Here is a 20,249-nt window from a genome sequence, read left to right on the forward strand (position 1 = left end):
GAAATTTTCCACATTGAAATGCAGACAAAATACTTAGGTGGTGTGCGTGTGTGTGGATTTTCCACATTGAAATGCAGACAAAATACCTATGTGATGTGTGTGTGTGTGTGTGTGTGTGTGTGTGTGTGTGTGTGTGTGTGTGTGTGTGTGTGTGTGTGAGCGAGCGAGCTAGTGCAACAGTACTTAAATGATTAATATGCTCTTCATCAATCGATCATCAATATGCTTTTAAACAAATGGATTAAAACATGTTTTATTATTTATTATTTGCAACTCATTTTATTTCCACTGTTATATATGCCGAATGTAATTCGAGAAATAGTGACAAATATAGGACAAAATTTCCAAATACGTTGGGAATTCCCACAATCTAAAACAGCACTATACATGGCGAAGCTTACCGTTAAACTTGCCTAAACCTGTACAGACATGTGCAACAAGTGAGATCGACATTGAGATATATATTCAGTTCCGATATTTTCTGAATAGAATTCGTGTATAAAAACCATAAAATAATGCAAGTCTTTATAGTTTTTAGGTACTTTACTTCGTATTCATAAGAATATTTTCAGAATGCAAATAAATACCTATCATTCGAATCAAAAAGCTTAAAATCCACCATAGATTTCATGATATTTTAATACAACATTTCCTCTATCCCGAAACGTGCGTAATATCTCCTATATAAGTTTCAGGATAAAAAAAAAATGAAAGCAAGGCAGCTAGTTATGATGGGAAAATAATTTTCCTTGTTAAAAATAAGATATAAGCAGAATTTCTCTTAAATATATTAGGGTGACCTTTCTTGAACTTCTTGCATTAACTTCACAATATTTGAGAAACACTTCATTAGAATTAAAAATTAAATAAATAGTTACCTGCCAAGGCCATGCTCCTGGTGCGGATTCATTACCTCCAACTATCTTGAATCTAATCGAAGATTTATGTCCACATTCTGAGTAAAAAAAATAATAACGAACTACTTATCTAAATAATATTTAAACTAAAGTAGGTAGACATATGAGAAATTCATTACTTTTACCTCTGAATATTCATAATTTAAAATTAAATGATACACGTTATTTCACACTTTTACGAGACAATACAAACATATAATCCTTACGTTGAGAGTATATCACTGTAAACAGTACGATTAGCGAAATGCAAGATAGGAAACAAGAGCAGATCATTATCCAATTCTTCCTCAAGAAAATCTTATCAAATGAGCAGAGTTCTCCCAGCAGACGTTTATAACTGACCCCGCCTTCCGAAACCGGATTACGCGAGCGATTCTTGTCATCCAACTCTTCTTTGGAATCATTACCATCTTTGCAGTAAGACGCATGCGTGAAGATGTCAGATGAATAGAAATAACGAAAGTCGTTAAAACATGCAATTTTAAAAATAACCTTCAGATCATTTAGAGATTATTGACTTCCATATGATATTTTGCTCTTATTTTATGCTGCGACAATGAAATCTGTGCACAGGCAGGAAATTTATTTGAGATTAAATCTAGGTAGAAAGTGATTCATGAATATGATCACTTTTATGGATTTTCAAAGAAAAAAAACATGTAATTACATTAGATTTCTTGCTCAATAAGCAAAAAAACCATCTATAAAATGCATCAATTATCTGAAATATCTTTACTACATTTAGTGCCTTCCTTATGAAGAAGGAATCGAAATTTATTAACACAAATTTAAAACATCGTTATATATATGAGATCCAGCGATTTAAATAGTCAACCTCCAAAATGCTTTTAATATTTTTGACTAATCACGCAAAATACTGGAAAATAATATCATCAGAAGGAAAATTCTAATTTAAGAAGTCTCAGATGAACATTATATATACTCAGTAATGTATTTGGCAAAAAAAAAAAAAATGTGAATATCAGTAGCTTTACAATGACGATCTGATTTTTTTCCCTCTCTTTACAAAAAAAAGTCTACTCAAATTCTATGTGGATTTCTGGAATCGTACAGGTGCAACGGCCCCATTACTTTGGAAGTTTTTTTTTTTTCTGAATTTTTTCTTATGCCTCAGGAGAAAGACGTCTTAGTTCAGATATCTCTTTGATCAGTTGTCTGAGTCCGGTAATCGCCTTCTTTTAATATTTCCAAACCGGTTAGTCATTTTCATAACATAACATAACACTTGCACTTGTACAAATTTCCGATAGCTGCTGTGTCAAGTGGTCTAAAGAAATAATTTGAGATAGAGAAAGTTTGAGAGACAGAGTGTGTGTGTGGGGGGGGGGGGGGGGAGACGTGCAGATATTCAAAATGCATTTCACTAATTTCTTAATTAACAATTAAATTATAAAAGTCAACCTGCTTGATTTATTAACCAGGTTGACTTTAACTGACCGACTGATGGTGGATAAATTAATTTTGTTGGTTAACCAATTAATCTTTTATAGGTTAATAAATCATCAAAATAATAAAGTTAGTTTATACCAAATGATAGTCGCAATACCAAGAATAAATGACAGTATGATATTAAACAGAAACTAGTAACTTTCCAGAATTTTAAAAAACATGGCGAATTGGAAGGAAGGAGGTATTGGAGACATCATGAAATGAATGATATGCAGCGTGGTAAAGTATGGAACTACAATAGTTAGAATTCAGTAATTGGCGACAAACTTGAATGCTGAATAGATATTTATAGATCAGAAAAACGAACCATATATATGTATATGTACACAATATACATTGTGTACATATACTCTCTCAAACTTATAATGGTCTGTTTTCGTTCAGTCGCCTAGCGCCATGGAAGCACACGCTATTTCAACAAGAACTAGTTTGCTTCAATAGAAAACAAGTAAAGTGTTCAAAAATTTATAAATAGTGTGAATGAATAGATATATAATTAAATAAGGTGATTGTAAGAATTTCTCTGTTTTTATTGAAGATTCTGAAATTCGGAATCTATATATAAAACGTTATATTTATGACTTTTTTTGAAGACAGGCAAGGCAGCCAGTTTCCATCTTGAAGACTCCACTGATATAGCGAGGCGAAGCTATCAATGAACCAAAGCTTTTCAAGAGAGAGAGAGAGAGAGAGAGACAGCGTATACAGTAGACAATTGTTTCCGGCCTTAAACCATACAAGTCGTATTATTATGTGTATTTTGACATGCAGGGTTAAAAATCCGATATGCTAATAGTCAAAAACAAAAAACTACTTGTCCGTGCCAGAAATTGACTAACTCGGGAACCTAGCTGAACAAAGGCCTAGAGAAAGTTACTGTAGTCACCGAGTAAAATCGAACTTATAATAGTCTGTTTTCGTTCATTCGCCTAGCACCATGAAAGCACACGCTATTTCAACAGGAAATAGTTTGCTTCAATACGTACCTGTGTGTGTGTGTGTGTGTGTGTGTGTGTGTGTGTGTGTGTGTGTGTGTGTGTGTGTGTGTGTGTGTGTGTGTGTGTGTGTGTGTGTGTGTGTGTGTGTGTGTGTGTGTGTGTGTGTGTGTGTGTGTGTGTGTGTGTGTGTGTGTTTAAAACAATGTAGAATTTAAACGAAAGTAGGCTTCTGAAAAGAATATATATTTTCAAATTATGAATTATTGTTTTGTTCAACTTTAAATAGGACTCCACACGGCGAGTATTTTTTTATTATTTTATATATTTTATTTTCATAGTTCGGATGCACACTTGTATAATATTTTTTGCTTAATTATAGTGATTGTAATATAATATAGGTTACCATTAAAATTTTCATTGGCTAAATGTATCATGAGTGATTAAGCAGCTGAAGTCTGTTAGATAATCTCTTTATATATGAAAAGTAAAAGATTTGTTTGTGTTTTAGCGATTGAAGGATTGTTATCGTGTCGGGATGAGCAAATGTTGTGTTGCTTAGTGCTGAATCATGTAAAGAATTAATCGTGGCATAACGGGATGCGGCATTTATTGTGACAAGTTCAAACTCTGATAAGCCATAAATTGTATGCTTTGCAGTACAGAATTCATTTCAAGAGGGAAATCGAGTAACATTGCTTTTTAGCTACTCTACCTCCAAAAGAAACAGGCTGCTTTGCAGTGGCGCAGATTGTTTATCAGATAACGATCTGTTTTTTTAATTCCAAATGCAAGTTTAAATTAAAAATTAATATTTTACTAACTGGGAGATATTCGCCGTGAAGTTATTTGTGAGCGATTTGAGATTAAAAAAATATCATTTCAATTTTTCAACAACGATAGTAAATGTTTTAGTCTCCTCCTTTTACCGAGCACAATTAACGATAGGTAATTCTGCCTACATACAATATGTTCATAACTAAACTGTTTGCAATTTCTTGTAATGATGCTGAATCAGCCTTCATTGGCTATTCCCAGAATATAAGAGGACTGATTCAGTGCGTAATACTGATATTCCAATATCACGGCACAGGTTATGTAGTGCGTCCTTTTCTGCTGGAACGTGGGACGTCACTTATATTGTCACTGGTGAAGAACTTATTCCAATTTTGCACTGCTGCTTTTCTTGGTAACTCTTGAGAGATCTGAATTTGGGTAATACATTTCTATTGGTTGTTCTATTTTTGAAACGCTATGAAACTTACTGTACTTGTTACAATTATTCTTTAACTAAAAAATCATCTGTCACACCTCCCCACAACCAAAAATTCACATTTGGACTTCGTTGATTCTTCCACCTTTGCCAGTCACTTCTAGTCTGTCCTTTATAAGTTATGTTTGAGATGGATTCGATGTTAAATTTCCGTGACATGCATCCGATTTAGCATGTAAACGCAGAGTGCGGTTTTTGAATAATTCTAATATAACATTTTGCACACTCTAAAACCTAAAAAGTCATTGACATAGGAGGAATACTCCATACTTCAGGGATTAATTTTTCAATGAAGCACGTTAGCATTCACTTGATTTACTGTTTTTGAAATAGTAACGAGAACTGGTGAATACCGACGACGATTTTCGCTATTAAATTGTTCTTTATCGACAAGTTTCTATTGATGTACACGATGTCTGCAGGAAACTGGATCATCTAGTATTTGTATCTTGGACGTGATGTTCATCACAATAGTTCAAACTAATATGCTTGAAGCAGTACAACGCAGTTCTAGAACAGGTCTGTCCGCATACATAGGAGTTCTTAAAAATTACTACTTTAAAATGAAAGTAAAAAGCATTTAAAAGATACAAAGAAAACAATGCGAACATTATTACATAGCCGTACGATTTTTGACTATATATACACATATATAGTCAAATATATATATATTTGACTATATATATTTGACACATATATATTACAAAACGTGTAATACTAAGGTCAGTTATTCTGAAAAGAATAACTTGTAAAATTTTTTACACTTGTAAAAATCTTTAGAGGTGAAAAATGGTTATTTTGACATGCCAGTCATAGGCGTACGCAGAAATTCTGAGAAAATATGAGATTACACCCATCAGTTTGGTGGGACCAAACTGATTACTGTGACGTGTGAAGAAATATAATTAATAGACAAGGGATTTCTCGAGGTCCGTAGAACAGCAAAGGCACCCTGTTATGTGTCGTATAATACTTTTAAAACTCGTAATCTTTACGAAATTAGATTTATGTCAAGATCAGAAATTTATAAAATATGATTGAAAAATGAACCAGCAGCCGTGTCAGAATTTTTTTCTTTTCATTTCGCTTAAGAGTTTCATTTCTTATTCCATGAGTATGTGTGTTTTCTTTCCTATACCACATTTGAAGCATTCAAACTCCAGACATTCCAAACATTTTCTAGTCAAGCCTAAACAGTAATTGATATCCCTGTGGAAAATGTATTGACTGGTTATCATGTATCTGAAAGTAAAAATAAATAGTAGTTAGTGGTACTTTCACAGGCCTTTCACAGTATTTTTGGTTTTCCTAATCATAATTTTAGAATAAGGTGGTTAGTTGTATGCCTAAATATATTTTGTATAAATTGTGAATAAATTGCGTGTGTTTTCCTGGTCGGTTTATTTGGTTGCGGAATGAAAAATCCGAGTTTCTGGAGGAAAACTTTTCCGCTTCGGTGTGAGCCTGATAACTAACATTCATTTACTGATAAGTAACTGAATATGTGTCTTTCATGACATAGACAGGTTCTAACTAAAGAGCATATGCGAAACCGGAACCACGGAGAATATTTATATGAATGTAGCTTCCCTAATTTTGCAGACTCGTTTACCATCCTAATGCATTACAATACCTGGTGCTTAGAAATTTGGCAAAATTCTCTTCCTGGTTCCTAGGTTTGAAAAAAAAATTGATGTAACAAAATGTTGGATTATTAATGCTATGGTAATTCCAGAATATTGTTATATCCCAGCCTCTTTATATTTCTAATGAAACAATTATGAAGTAATGGAAATTCGAGATGACACCGCCTTGATCAGCAGCAAACTGCGACACTTTTTTTTTGAATTATTTAAGGTAGCCTGACGTTAATCTCTTATCCCATATTCATTTCTAATATCTAATGATTATTTGGTAAGTTACGATCTGATGATATGGTGACTTTATTGGTTATCACAAATCTGTGTCAAATATTGAAAGGTCGATTATCACTGTACTGGTGTTAAGACTACACCAAGATAGCTAAAACCAGAAAGTGATTGTATTATATATGACAGTTGTATGCTCTCCATCTAATTTGTCTCTTTTTTGCACATGGAGAGACCTCTCCTCTGGCTAGCCTACGTTCAGTTGAAAAGATCGTCTTGTTCTCAGCGGATTTGACCGAGGGGTTTCTAAACAAAAAATATTGTTTAGAAATTTAGAGATTTCTTCACCCCTAATTTACAAAATCCAATTTCGGATTTTGTAAATTAGGGGTGAAGAAAAGAATTCAAATATGTTTCGAAACCAACGCACAATTTACCACTGCAAGTTCATCAAAGAGTCTTATCGTATGCGTTCATGCACGGACATTTCTACGTCATAAGACAAAACCTGTTGCTATAATATTTTCTAATGAAATGCGAGAACACATGGAGCCAACAGTGGGCGGCATTCTGTCAAATAAGCGTAACACATTTTTAAAAGGAAAGAAAAATATATGAAGATTTGAATACAGTACTTTTCATTCGTGGCATAAGTCATTTGCTACCACATTTAGGAATTCAAAGCAGCCAGACAAACCACTCCTTCATCCATGTTAATGAATATCTTCTTAATATCGCATTTATACAAGGAGTTCAAAGAATTTAATTTAACCGAATAATAAAAAGAGGTGAGTTCCTAGAAAGACAGAGAAAAAAAAAAATGAAAGAAAAAAGAAAGAAAGTGTATGACGAAAGTCAAGTGCTGTCTGACAATTTTATATCATATTTGTCTGTAACACAATAAAAGGAAAATCATCAATAATATGAAACCCCCAGCGCCATCTATGGGTTAAGAGAGGAAGTTATGAAATTATCATCCATTTCGCTCCAGATAAAAAATAAAACATCGTTTCAGATTAAGTCGTCGAAGATTCCCTAGTCGTATAAGTAAAGGGATTAAAAAAATCAGCAAAGTGAAGATTGTTTAATAATTTTATGCACAATGACTAGTGTATGGAAAGTGTTAGAAAGAGGTGCGTGTCCCTCTAACTCTCTTGCAGGTATATTAACAAATACAAGGAAATGAAATAGGAAATAATACATATTTGATTTATTATCTTACTGTATTAATCTAGCGATGGAGCATCCGTAGTTCAGTCGGTAATATCAATAGTGGCTTTCAGCCAGAAAGATCTGGATAAGAACCCTGTCTAGGATGAGCAGGATGAAAGACTCTGAAACAGGTCTTTCATCCTGCCAACCAGCATAAAAGAGCACACGCAATTTACAGACAAAATATATATTTCAATAGACAGTCCGACGAACTTATCCAACTTAATTAAAGTTTGGAAGTCAAGTTATTTGCACAAAGACCTAGAAATGGCCAAAGAATTTAAGCAGCTGATAACATGTTGTACACATTTTTGTATCGATTCTCATGAAAGTGAAGATCGGTACAGAAATGATTTTAACGTGTAATTAGTAATTTAGGCTTCTTCGTTGGAATTGGTATCAAATGACTGCTATAATAGCAAATTGGCACTAGTGGTTAATGTTCTGCTACACTGTCTGAATTAATCGCTGCATTTTTAGTGTTTGTGTCATCATTCTCTTTTGATTTGGATCGTTTTTAAGGACAATCCAACAAGAACAGATCATCTAGACTTAAGAACTATTCATCTCTTTCTGTCAAAACAAGAGAAATAACCATCATCCATTAAAGGACGCACTTTAAAATCGCCGACTGACCTTTTGTTCCATTTCATTCATCATCTCTATCTCTGTTATTCAGAACAATATTCTTTCTTATTTTTCAACTTTTAGCCTGCCAACGACATTGGTGCATCATGGATTCAACAGACTTTTTTTGGATGGAATACTCTGAAGAATTAAATGTATTTAGAACTGCTAAGCATTTCTTATTGTAAATGCATTCACATATTCTTCAGGATTGAGCGAAAGGTGACCTTGCTAATGGTGATTGCGAAATACGAGCTGTTAAAAATAGGCGTGTCACGTTTTTCTTTGCGAATGTGACATATATGATAGGCAGGTGCTATCAGTTGGTTGCTTTTTCAGAGTCAATGATTGAAAATTAAAGACATCAGTACCTGTGGTGGTGACGTCTATGACCTGACCATCTAGTTCTGTGTGAGTATACGGTACCATTTATGCAATCAGTAAACGTGAGGTGATTCGGGCTTCCTTTTCATGAGAATGTAATGCATGTTGATTTTTGCCCTCTGTGAGTGACCTCGCACTTCTAATTTTGGTCCAAAGTCACCTTCAGTATAACAAACATGGTCAGCTAGAAAAATGTCTATTTATTTAATATTATGAATAAACAGCATCGAAAACCTTATCACGTCCTTTATTGTTTAGAGATCTGTTGCGTGTTAGGAAGTTTCTTAACGATTTTCTAAACTTGTCCTTAACAACGATGACCTAATAATGTGTGGTTGTCATTGCGGTCGTCATTCTTATTTACTCCCAATGAATCAGTTAGAATGATATTTCTTAATTAGTTTGCCAACTCTGCCTTCAGAAAGCGACTTTATCTTGACATCAATCAGTTAGATTAATGGGGGGAAATAAAATAACGATCGCAACGGAATATATGCACACAATCCTGACCAAAGATTCAAGGTATTATTTAGTTGTTGTTTTTTTTTAATTTGTGATGCATTCTTACTTGAGTACGAATTCATACAAATTCAGTGTAACGTTACAAAAAAAAGTTGTTCGGATATTAGGAAATTCCCAAAGAATTTGAATGTAAACTGGTTTGGACTAAATTGAAACTTGGGTGGATAGATGATTGGTTAGAGTATATAAGCCTACTATAAATCATATGTTTTGCTTTTTTACCCTTGTTTTGATTAACTGATTTTTAATGACATAATCTTTGCGGAATCTATGGATAGTTCGATTGATTTTATCACATACATTTCACAAACACTGCTAGCTGCTTTATGCATGGGCAATGCTAGATGAATTTATGTTGGATGTTTCCAATATAAATAACAACTAGGTATATGATGACAAAAATTGCATGATTGGAAGGGGTGGGGAGGATGGCTCTGAATTCGTTTTAGAATGTTGCTGAGCAGCGAAGACTGAATTTCTTGATTTCAAGAAAGTTATCCTGGGTGCATCCTGTTAAAAGTTTTTTTAACAGGATGCACCCAGTAATGTGAAGACTTAATATGTGAGCCTTTGCCTTAGGAATTAAATTAAGAATCGTTTCATATGAACTAAAGACATTTCTCACATCTTTAATCAGAATGGGTAGAGCCTAAATTTGTCAACATAATGATCAAACAAAACTGTTTTCTCCAATAAATGCTCCTTTAGTCCAACAAGTGGTAGATCTATATTTTAACAAACGGGGCTTGGACGAACCTAGAGATCATTGTAGCCAGAAAAGCATACCTTTCTATTTGGAGAAAATGCCACGTAGACCTCTAAGCGGTAGATGATTTGAATAGTCCAATATTGCAACATGTTCATCTGAAATAGCATCGATAATTCCCCCCCGCTTAATACTATGCTCGTTGGAACATGTGCAGCTGCTGTTCAACATCCCTTCACAGAGCACCTAGAAACCCACAGAACAAATTTCTTTTTCTTCTCCTTCATCACTGCTAATGCTGTATACTGTTCCACAGTACAGCATTAGCAGTGAATATACAGTCCTTTAAATAAAATGTAAACAAGTTACTCCTTTCCTAATCTACTACCGATATACTGTACTAATATACTGTAGGTTGAACAACCTCTCGTTTATGGGCTCAACATTAAAAAAAGTCTGGTGGTGTTGCAGACTGCTGATGAAGAAAGTGGGGGGGGGGGGGTCCGAAAGCGAAAATTCCACTCTGATGACATACATGCCAACAGACACTTCCTAATAGATGATACACGGGACTAAATCTGATGATAACACAATAAGAAGCTATTGAATCCAACATTATTTTAAAGCCGAATAAAGATTCTACGAATTCTACGAATATAGACACTATAAAAGGATCCGCCGGAACTTTTATAGTTTCTATATTCGGCATGTGGATTCAATATCCACTTAATTTGAATAATTTTGCATCGCCGAAGTGAAGCCTTTTGGCTCCCCTTTTTTCATTAATTCTTGGTGCCATTTATGATGTGACACACCTTTTTTGGAAACTCGTATGGTAAAGTATAAGTTTTGCATCACTTCAACCTGAGTATTTACATCTGAGTCTGGCTCCCACTGATGAGACCTCAACAAATGTTGAAACCGGTCTGGGTAGTGACCCCCCCTAATGTATAACATCATACATGTCCGCTAGGAGATGTGTTTTACATTATGGGAAATACTAAGGATAGTGATCAGAGCTTACTCCACCTTTACTACGAGTTGCCCTCTCATGAAAGGTTAGCGTACGCTTGGATCCGACGAAACTTTTATATAGTTTCTATATATTCGTCATGAAACTCTTGTAGTTTCTCTATTCGGCTTTGAAATTGGATTCAATATCCACTTAATTTGAATAATTTTGCATCGCCGAGGTGAAGCCTTTTGGCTCCTTTTTTTTCACCAATAAGAAGCTTTTCTAATAATTAGTAACCACTTACTCTGCAAAATCATGTTTAGAGAGAATCCAAGTATTGCCATTCCCAGAACAGTATCACCAGCACACAACTTATTACCCTAACCCCCCCCCCCCCGCAACTGGCCACGACGTCTATAGACGTTCAGCTAAATCTGGATACGAAGCTCTAACACCCATTGAATAACATGGATAAGAAGTGCAATTTGGTGTCACTATTTCATCTACATCGGCCGGTAGGGAGTGTCTGGTGAACACCTGGTATGTTGTAGACGTAGAAGCCATTTGAGATATGCTTGTCTCTTGAACTGGCTTAGAACATTTCTGGGAGAACGAAGGTTTAATTGTGGGAAGAGAATCTAAAGTTGAAGAAAATTGTAAACGTTAATCCAGCCAAAGGAGTAAAGCATGCAAATTACGAAGTTCATCCCATTTTGCACTTACAATACAATCAGACACAACTATGGGAATGGTTGTATAAGTATTACTCCATGGGATAAGAAATCAACACTACTTTTTTATCTTAAACTGCCTAAAAGGGCAAGCAGTATTCACGGTATACTTCGAGAGGGTCACCGGTATAGAAGGTGTGGAATTGCAAAATTTCAGAATTATGTGAAATTGATGGTAATCTCAAATGCTCTAGCATCCCTACCCAGTGCAGCAATGGAGTTGTGAATATTAAATTCTCCAAGGAATTTTTTCTTATTAGGAAAATGGAACCGAATAAAAGTGAGATACAAAAAAGAATCCAAAAAGTTCGTAATGGTTAGTCACGTTAGAAGAGTAACACATGAACACATGAAATTAATGGAATTTGGCAACGTTTTAGTAAAAAATTACAATTACAATGGAACTTTTGTTGCAATTGAACTTTTGTTAAGAAAAGTAGATATGGTTTGCAGGTGACTGAAGATGAAAACGGACATCCTTGAGCCCATGACTAAAATCTTATATATTTGCGAAGGAGGTGTAAATATATAGTAGTGGTTTATTTAAATTAAGGGGATATTTAACCCCACATTATTTCAAAGCCGAATTAAAAAACTCTAAGATAGAAATCAAAGATCCAAGCGTGAGCAAACACCTGAGTGGTACAATACTGGGCAACTCGTTGTAAAGGTAGATAAAGCTAGGATAGCTATTCTTAGTATTTGCCCTATTGTAAAACTCATCCCCAAGAATAGCGATCCTATCTTTATCCACCTTTACAACGAGTTGCTCAGTATTGTACCACCAAGGTGTTTGCTCACGCTTGGACTCGCCGAACTTTTATAGTTTGCTATATTCGACATGAAACGCTTTGATTTCTATCTTAGAGTTTTTTATTCGGCTTTGAAATAATGTGGGATTAAATATCCCCTTAATTTAAATAAGTTTAACTTCGCCGAAATAAAGCCTTTTAGCTCTTTATTTCATTAATAGTAGTAGTTGTTTACTATATAGGTAATGGTATACTAGCTTGATGGTTTAATGCCTGTTGGTTGAGGATACATTCAGGACTACTGATATGTGAAAATGTTGGCAAAGGATTTAGTTGCTGCAGACTGACTGAACATCACCAAAATCAGGAACAGATAGAATGCATGCCTCCTCAAAAATATCCACGGTATCCATCACGCCATCCTTTGGTCGGAAAGACCTGGGTTCGATTCCCGTCGGTGATGTGAAGAACCTTTCGAGTAAAGGTGATTTAGTCGGTCTCATACGGGGGTAGGGGATTTTTTTCACCAGGAAACTGGGGTTTTTCGTCTCCCAGTACAGGCAAACCGGCTCCATGAACACGCGCATCTACAGACAGAGGACACAACCACCTTATCCTCGAGTTGCGGTTGCGGTTGCGCAAGTCCAAGAATACTTGGAAAGGTCGTGGTCGTGGGCGCTTAAGTGCCTGTTAAGACCATTGATAGGATAGGATCCTTCATGCCATCCTTTTTAAGCATATGTTAGGAAGGTGTTAATGGGCTGTAGCGTCTCTTGATTTGTAAGCATTCCTGTAAATCCTTTTGACCACTGAGGTCTATAACGATTAACTTCGCCATCCTACAAGTGACGGAATATTGCCGAGCACGACTATTTATTTAGTCAGAAAGGTCAAAAAATTGTTAAGGAAATGTGATAGTAAGTTGAAACACATGCCTTAGCCAGCACAATCCCTTGATTTGAATCCCATTGAACAACATATCACAGAAGGGGGGGGGGGGGAAATATGACAGCAGGAGTGTGTCATTTGCATATTTTGAAATATATTGTTTGAACAGAATTCATAAATCATTGGATGAACTGCTCCGCAATGTAGAAAAAGTTTTAAAAACTAGAAGAGTCTTTAGAATTGCGCGTTACTGACATCGTTCTGCCACTTGTTATATTTAGGAAGATATTTTTAAGTGCTTTTTATCAACCAGATTAACAGTTAATGAAGTATAAGCACGGAATATTATTTCTTATTTGATCTGAATTTTCAATGACCATTTTCCTGTAGATAGGATAATAATACAACATTCTACACATAGCTGATTAGGATACTGCCCATATTTTTCAGCGAGGCAATGAACAAGATGAACCCAGTTTTATCGCATAATTATGGCCGAATGAAAAGTTATTTTTATAAGCACAAGTTTGAAACAGCAATTGCATAGCATCTAATTTAAGTGTTTTGATTCACCACCATTACTACCACTAAATTTCATTATTTCGTGCATATACGGAAGCCAGTAGTAGTACTAGTAGTTTAACCAGAACTCGAAATTTTAAAGAAACTTAAATTGAAATAGTAAAAGTGGAAATAAGGTTGAGATCCATAACTGTTGGATAAAGACTTAGAACAGCGCCGGCCAGAAAAACTCATTCTCTCTCTCTCTCTCTCTCTCTCTCTCCCTCTCTCTTTGTGGTTCTTCTTCAAAGCAAACACCTGCTGTATATAATATATTTAAGGTATTAATTGTTACTTATTTATGAAATGTAGGACCTATCCAAGTGAAAACCGTGACACTATATGCAGATGATACACACATTGCTACATATTATTAATAATTTTTCCCCGTGATACGAGACCACTGCAATTTCTTATGGTATGGCAATATGCTGCATATGAATTGGATTGAGGGAACTTTGAAGATCTGACAGAGAGAGAGAGAGAGAGAGAGAGAGAAAGACCTGTGCATGCAATCACCGTTTTCATATTAAATATATTTCGTTACCTGTAGAGACTTCATAACCTAACCAAAATAGTGCTGATAAGAGTATTATTTTAGTAATATTCTGATTATGTTAAAATATTGCTTATACATTTACAATATTGCCTAATAAAATATGCATATGCTTAATAAAAAATAATCTGTTTTTTTTTATATTTATTGCACATGATTCCGTTTTCAGTTGTTTATTTTTATATGTGGTATTGTCAACTTTTTGACTGTCTGACCTACTAAAATAGATACTAAGTGTTCCCTTATGTTTATGCTATTCCTCTTTCATTAAAGATTTCGTTTGGTTGAATTATTGATATATGATATGCATCTCAATAACTTTTCCATTAAAAAATACCCAATAATCGTTTTGGGTGTTTAAAATTAATGCACTCAGTAATTACGAATTTATGAACGAAATTTGATCTCACACGCAGTGAGATCATTTTTCAATTAAATTAAATGTTTATTTTTTGAAGCAGCATTTGTATCCAAATATTCTCTTCTTTCTCTGTATGAACGGATATGTTTACAAGGTCAAGGTAAATGGGTGGGAATGCACGGATGTCTGCAGCAGCATTCTTTTTTTGGTTTTAAATATTTGAACTATCAGCTTAATCAGATTCGCTAACCTTGACTTCTCTAGCAGTTATCAGGTTCTAAGATAACAGGATCAAACGGCTAGCGAATGGTAAATGATTTTCTTGAAGGACAACGGGTGTCAGAGCTTGCCTATCCCTTTATTGTGTATGGCTTAGGTGCCGAGGAAGTGGCACCTTTATCATATGAGCAATGACTGCCAGTTTCTAAACCGCTTGTGTGTGTCTTGTAATTAGGTTGCTACACGACTTCAAACTGTTAATTTTTTTCTGTTGATGCACTTGCGTAATACTGTGCCATCGCCTGAACTTTTTGAAAGCATGATAAATTATATACTGTATTTGATATATGATGATTGATACTAATGATCTTTCTGTAGCCTTTCTGAGCAGCGTCTATTGCATATTGCATTCATAAAGTGGTTTACGGAGGAGTGCTGTTTAAAAGAATGTATTAGAGGAAGAGAAAAACATTTTTAAGAAGCGATGATTTCAAAGAAAAATTAAAATGTTATTTTTTTCGACTACTATAAATGTGAAGTTGGTTTGGATCCTACACGGATGGGCTTTTTATACTGCATATGGACTTTTCATTTCCATGCAGTGGCTGGAGTTTTCGTGAAGATTGCCACCGTGCACACGATGTACCCCGATAGATATATGGAAATTAATTTTACAAGTGGATGAAGGCAGACCTGTTGATTTTTATTATTTTTTTTAAAATTTTTATTTTTAGGCGGGACGAACAAGTGGAAAGACTTTTGACACTTAAAAATGCTGCTATTGTATAGCGAAAGAGAAATGTTCAGCACCATCTCCAACTTCCGGTCACTTATACATGCATTTTTTAAAAGAAATTTCGTACGCCAAAAAAGAAAAAAAATATATCTATGCAGCTTTTCTATACATTTATCTTTTGTGATTATAGTGAGAAATTTAGATAAGAGAATTGATAAATAGAAGTTCTGGAAATTCAGTTTATCTTTGATGTACGAGACTTCTCGCACTATACTTCCTTCTCATTTCCCATACTAAACACGGACCTCTCGCGAATTAGGTAATCTCTGCTATTGATGCTACTTATCAGACATGATTAAACCTTATTTCTAACACTCTTAAGCCTCTTTGATTCGCTATCATTTTCTCTAGAATTCGAGAACTTACCAGTACTATAAGCTGGTTCAGTGCCTTCAAACACGATTACGGAATCCCTTAATTTATGAAAGGGAATTGTAAACAATCATAAAACCCACTTAAAAAACATAGTTTACCTAGAAGAAACAGAAACACAAGTCCGTCTACAGAAATAGGAGCTTTCATAGCAGAAATCCCCTTTTTTTTCAGGAAGTGTCGTAAATATATTATGTATAATAATTCGCTAAATGTTTATGCTTTAATAGAGCCTCTGAATCTCAGTCGTTGTCGTTTTTCGACGTTCTCTTTCCTTGGAAACAGCTGAGTTTGAATCTCGTCTAATACGAGAAGAACCTTTTTCAGGGCTTTTCAACTGAAGATGAGTTAGCCGTCTTTTTACGGAGACCGCAGTTTACCTCCTGGAAACTCGGGTGTTCATCTCGCAATCAGGAAAACCTTCAGGAGAACACACGCCATTTACATTCAATAGTACGTTATTTAGTCATAAAACTAACCACTTTATCCGAAATTTATGGTATGAAAGCCTTTAGGACCTGTAAGTACCATGGATTATTATTATGTTTATAAGTTAGATAGGGCTAAATGGCCTCGCCTACTCCCCGTATACAGGAATAAAAAGGCGTTAGCTGATTTTTTTTTTTTTGATAGATTAATAGTATTTATGAATTCACAACTATCTAGACGATTTGTTAAAACGATCATTTCATAGATCGCGTGGTTAGTTTTTCATTCCGTGAGCTCTCTTTGACAGTTCATAGACCTTTCAGTCGTAGTCCAAATTTTCCTACCTTTATGGAGCTAAAAAAAAAAAAAAAAAAAGGAAAGCTTATCCTCGACACACAGAACTTGAGTTTTATCTTTCTACGTCTCTGCAGCGTAGTTAGCCACGACAACACCTCACCCTCTGGTTTTGAAGCATTTGGGTTCCAATCATAAGAAGCGAGGAATCATTATAGGGCCTTTTCAGCCGATGGTTATTCCTTCTCATATGTAGGCAGAAGAGGTTTTTCTCCCCAAACCGAGTTATTCCTCCAGAAAAACAACATACATACCAGAGAATGCATGTTAATAGACAACAGGTTTTGTAGATAGGATTAATTGCTTTTTACCTGAATTAGGTTTATAAGAAGCCAAATTGAATGTCCTAACAGGCCGTTAGATCTAATGCTGGAAAAAGAGTTGTGGTGGAGTTAATTTCAGTAGACTGAATAGACAAAGAGAATTCGCAGTTATTTGTGCACTGTGAACAGCAAATGAATGCTGTTGTATTGCAGACTTAAAATATTGACTTCAAAAATTCTTTATCTACATGGCTTCGACTGTCGCACAGAACCAACGACACAAATTTATTTTATGATAAGGCTGGATCATTGAAGTGCAGTATTTAAAGCATATTGTACTAGTCGGAAATGCCATTTTTATATAGGGATTTGCGACAGAATAAAGCCGGTTGTTTCGGTTCGAATTATGGTCGAAACATTAAGATTACGAAACCAGTATATTATACAGAGACCGTAAAATGCACTTTGTGTGTCTCTCGTAAACAGGATTCAAACTTTGGTCTTTCTATCCAAAAAAACAAATGTCGCATCGTTTTCGCATCCACGCTATTGAGGGTACGCTCGCATCAAGCAAGAAATTCATCTAGCTTTTATGGATGGGGATATTACCAGAGTAACAGTCTACTGTGTGACTGTCGAGCATTCCTTCTGACCAGTAGTTCTCAGCGAGCTAACAGCAAAATCCTATCCTTCAAGATATTGAACGCGGTTATTTTAGCCCATTGTGTAACATACAACCAACCAACTCACTTAATTCGAAAAAAGTTGAGAGGAGACGCATGCTTCATGCGTCTCCTCTCTTAAGGAAAGCTGTTACAGAATTACGATAATAGTGTACAGAAAATATGCATTTTAAGTAACCGGTAACACAGAGACATTGTTCATTTCGGAATGCTTTTTTTAATATTCGAAATAAACTGCATAAAATCCCGAAAGTTCTCATATCGTAAAAAGCCTCCCTAGCTCAGTCCGTAAAATGATGATGTCCTTTTCTTGGAAAGACTCAGATTCGAATCTCGTCTAGGATGCGAAAAATCTTTGTAAGGACGTTTCAGCTGAAGGTGAGTTAGCCGATCTTATACTGCGATGGCAGGGTTTCATCTTAGAAACTCAGGTTTTTCATTCTGCAAGACGGTGGACAAATCGTTCAGAGAATATGCACAACTGTCAGACATAGCAGATTATGTAGATAGGATTAACCGTCCTGTCATCGCTTAGGTTTCAATGAAGCTAAGTAACTTGGTCGTGACAGGCTATTGTGTTTAACTCATAAGAGGAAGATGAGACTATTAAATAAGAAGCCTCATAATTTCAGAAAGTTTTGGACATTTTTTTGTATTTTATTCGTAGATAATATTTTATTTTAATATTAAAAGTTTAGATCGAAATTGTGTAACAGTTCAACTCTAGATTAACCAGATGATCTGTAAGCCCAACTTTCCAAACAGAAAATCCCTCAAGTTACCGGGGATAAAACTTCTCCATCGTTTTTTTTGTTCCCCATATTCTTTCTTCATAAACAGTAGTCCAGCTCAAGTTTTTGTCTCTAAATTTTCTCTTCTCTTATCTGATTTGTCTTCTTTTTTGTGGTCTCCCTCTTGGTCTTTCTCCCTCTGTCCTCAGTCTTCATTTCAAAAATTCTTCTCGGTATTTCTGAATTCATTCTTTTAATGTGTCCAAACTATTTCAAGCAGAGACTTCAACTTTCTATGTCGCAATACACCTAATGTCCGTATTTTTTATTTAATTTCTCTTATCTTGTTTTACCACGATTCTCCTCTCAACTTTCATTTTCATTGACATAAGCAGAATACATATCTATGTATTCTACTTCGATAACTCTGTTTGTTAGTCTCTATATCTAGTTGCAGCAGAATGCTAAATGCGTGTTTCATGCAACAGAATATGGATAAAATGTAAGTTTAGTTAATCAGAAGGTTTAAACTTTGGTAAGACTTCGCTGGTCCAAAGTATACTGCTTACACTATTAAAGAAACTTTACCCAGAAGAAATCCTCCTCGTTATCTCCTGATATATACTTTCGCCATTTTCTCATTTGAAACTATGCTCTCACTGCTCTTGCTTTTGATGTGTAACCTATAATTCGGTGACACACTGTTCCATCTCCAAAGAAATTGGAGATGGAACAGTGTGTGCTTCCTGGATGTCTCTAATTACTAGATCATCCGTAAATACAGCTATTTACCTGGTCATTATCAGTATCTAGGACACTGTTTATGACCACAATAAACAGCAATGGAGATAAACACTTCCTCGACACAGCCCATTGTTAAACCACCGGAATAAAAAAAAAAAAAAATTAGCTAACGCCTTTTTATTCCCGTATAGGGGAGTAGGCGAGGCCATTTAGCCCTATCTAATTTTTGGAGACTGAGTGGGCAGTTTAATCTCCACTGGTACCCAATCAGAGATTAAGCGGCACGCAGTGAAGAGAGACGGCTTAACATGTGCCGCCATCTCGTCGTCCCTAACCCTAACACAATATATTTAATGTCTGAAATAATGTGGGTTCTACGGTCGATATTCTTGAGTTTCTGGGAGAAAAAACCCGCTTGCCCCTGCCAGAGATCGACTAACTCGGGAACCGGTCGAAAAAAGGCTTAGAAAAATTTATTCTAGTCGCCGACTAGAATCGAAAGCAAGTCTTCCTTCGTGCGGTTAAGCGCTGTGGTATGCAAACTCCACATCCACTGAGCTACACAAGGAATACCAAATATATTCTACATACGTATATTTAATATGAATATATTCATGATCATAACCATTTATTGTTTTCCTATGCCTACGTTTCTTAATTCTATTTATGAAACTTTTACAAACTTTTTCTTGTTGAACTCAAAGGCTTTTCCAAATATGCCACAACTAGGCATTTTCCAAACTCTTAGCATCTCCCATCATTTCACTTACAGAAAAAAAATCAAATAAATAATTGATATTCCTTTCTAAAACCAAACTATCCTTTTCTTCTCTTAGACCTTCCCCTGCTTTATCCCTTATTTTTGTTAAAATTATCTTTGGTCTTATGGCACAGTACTACTCTTCCATAATTACGCCTACTCGTATTACACTTCTTCCAT

The 20,249-nt window shown here is 35.2% G+C and overlaps 2 protein-coding genes across 2 annotated transcripts in view; one reads left to right on the top strand and one right to left on the bottom strand.

Moving 5' to 3' along the window:
• The window catches only part of LOC150093164 (trypsin-2-like), a 39,264-nt gene extending 38,074 nt beyond the window's left edge, over nucleotides 1–1,190 (bottom strand). Inside the window, exons 1-2 of the mRNA XM_090414166.1 lie at nucleotides 1,124–1,190; nucleotides 879–955 (exon numbers count right to left, since the gene is read on the bottom strand). Coding sequence (XP_090270292.1) covers nucleotides 879–955; nucleotides 1,124–1,190 — 144 coding nt within the window. The remainder of the gene's footprint in view (nucleotides 1–878; nucleotides 956–1,123) is intronic.
• Nucleotides 1–20,249, top strand: part of LOC150093165 (trypsin-1-like) — a 379,787-nt gene that overhangs the window by 11,592 nt on the left and 347,946 nt on the right. The gene's annotated exons all lie outside the window — the stretch shown is intronic.

Source organism: Typopeltis vanoorti, chromosome 24 (genome assembly GCF_054136105.1).
Source record: "Typopeltis vanoorti isolate ZY-2024b chromosome 24, IOZ_Tvanoo_1.0, whole genome shotgun sequence".
Classification (NCBI taxonomy): domain Eukaryota; kingdom Metazoa; phylum Arthropoda; class Arachnida; order Uropygi; family Thelyphonidae; genus Typopeltis; species Typopeltis vanoorti.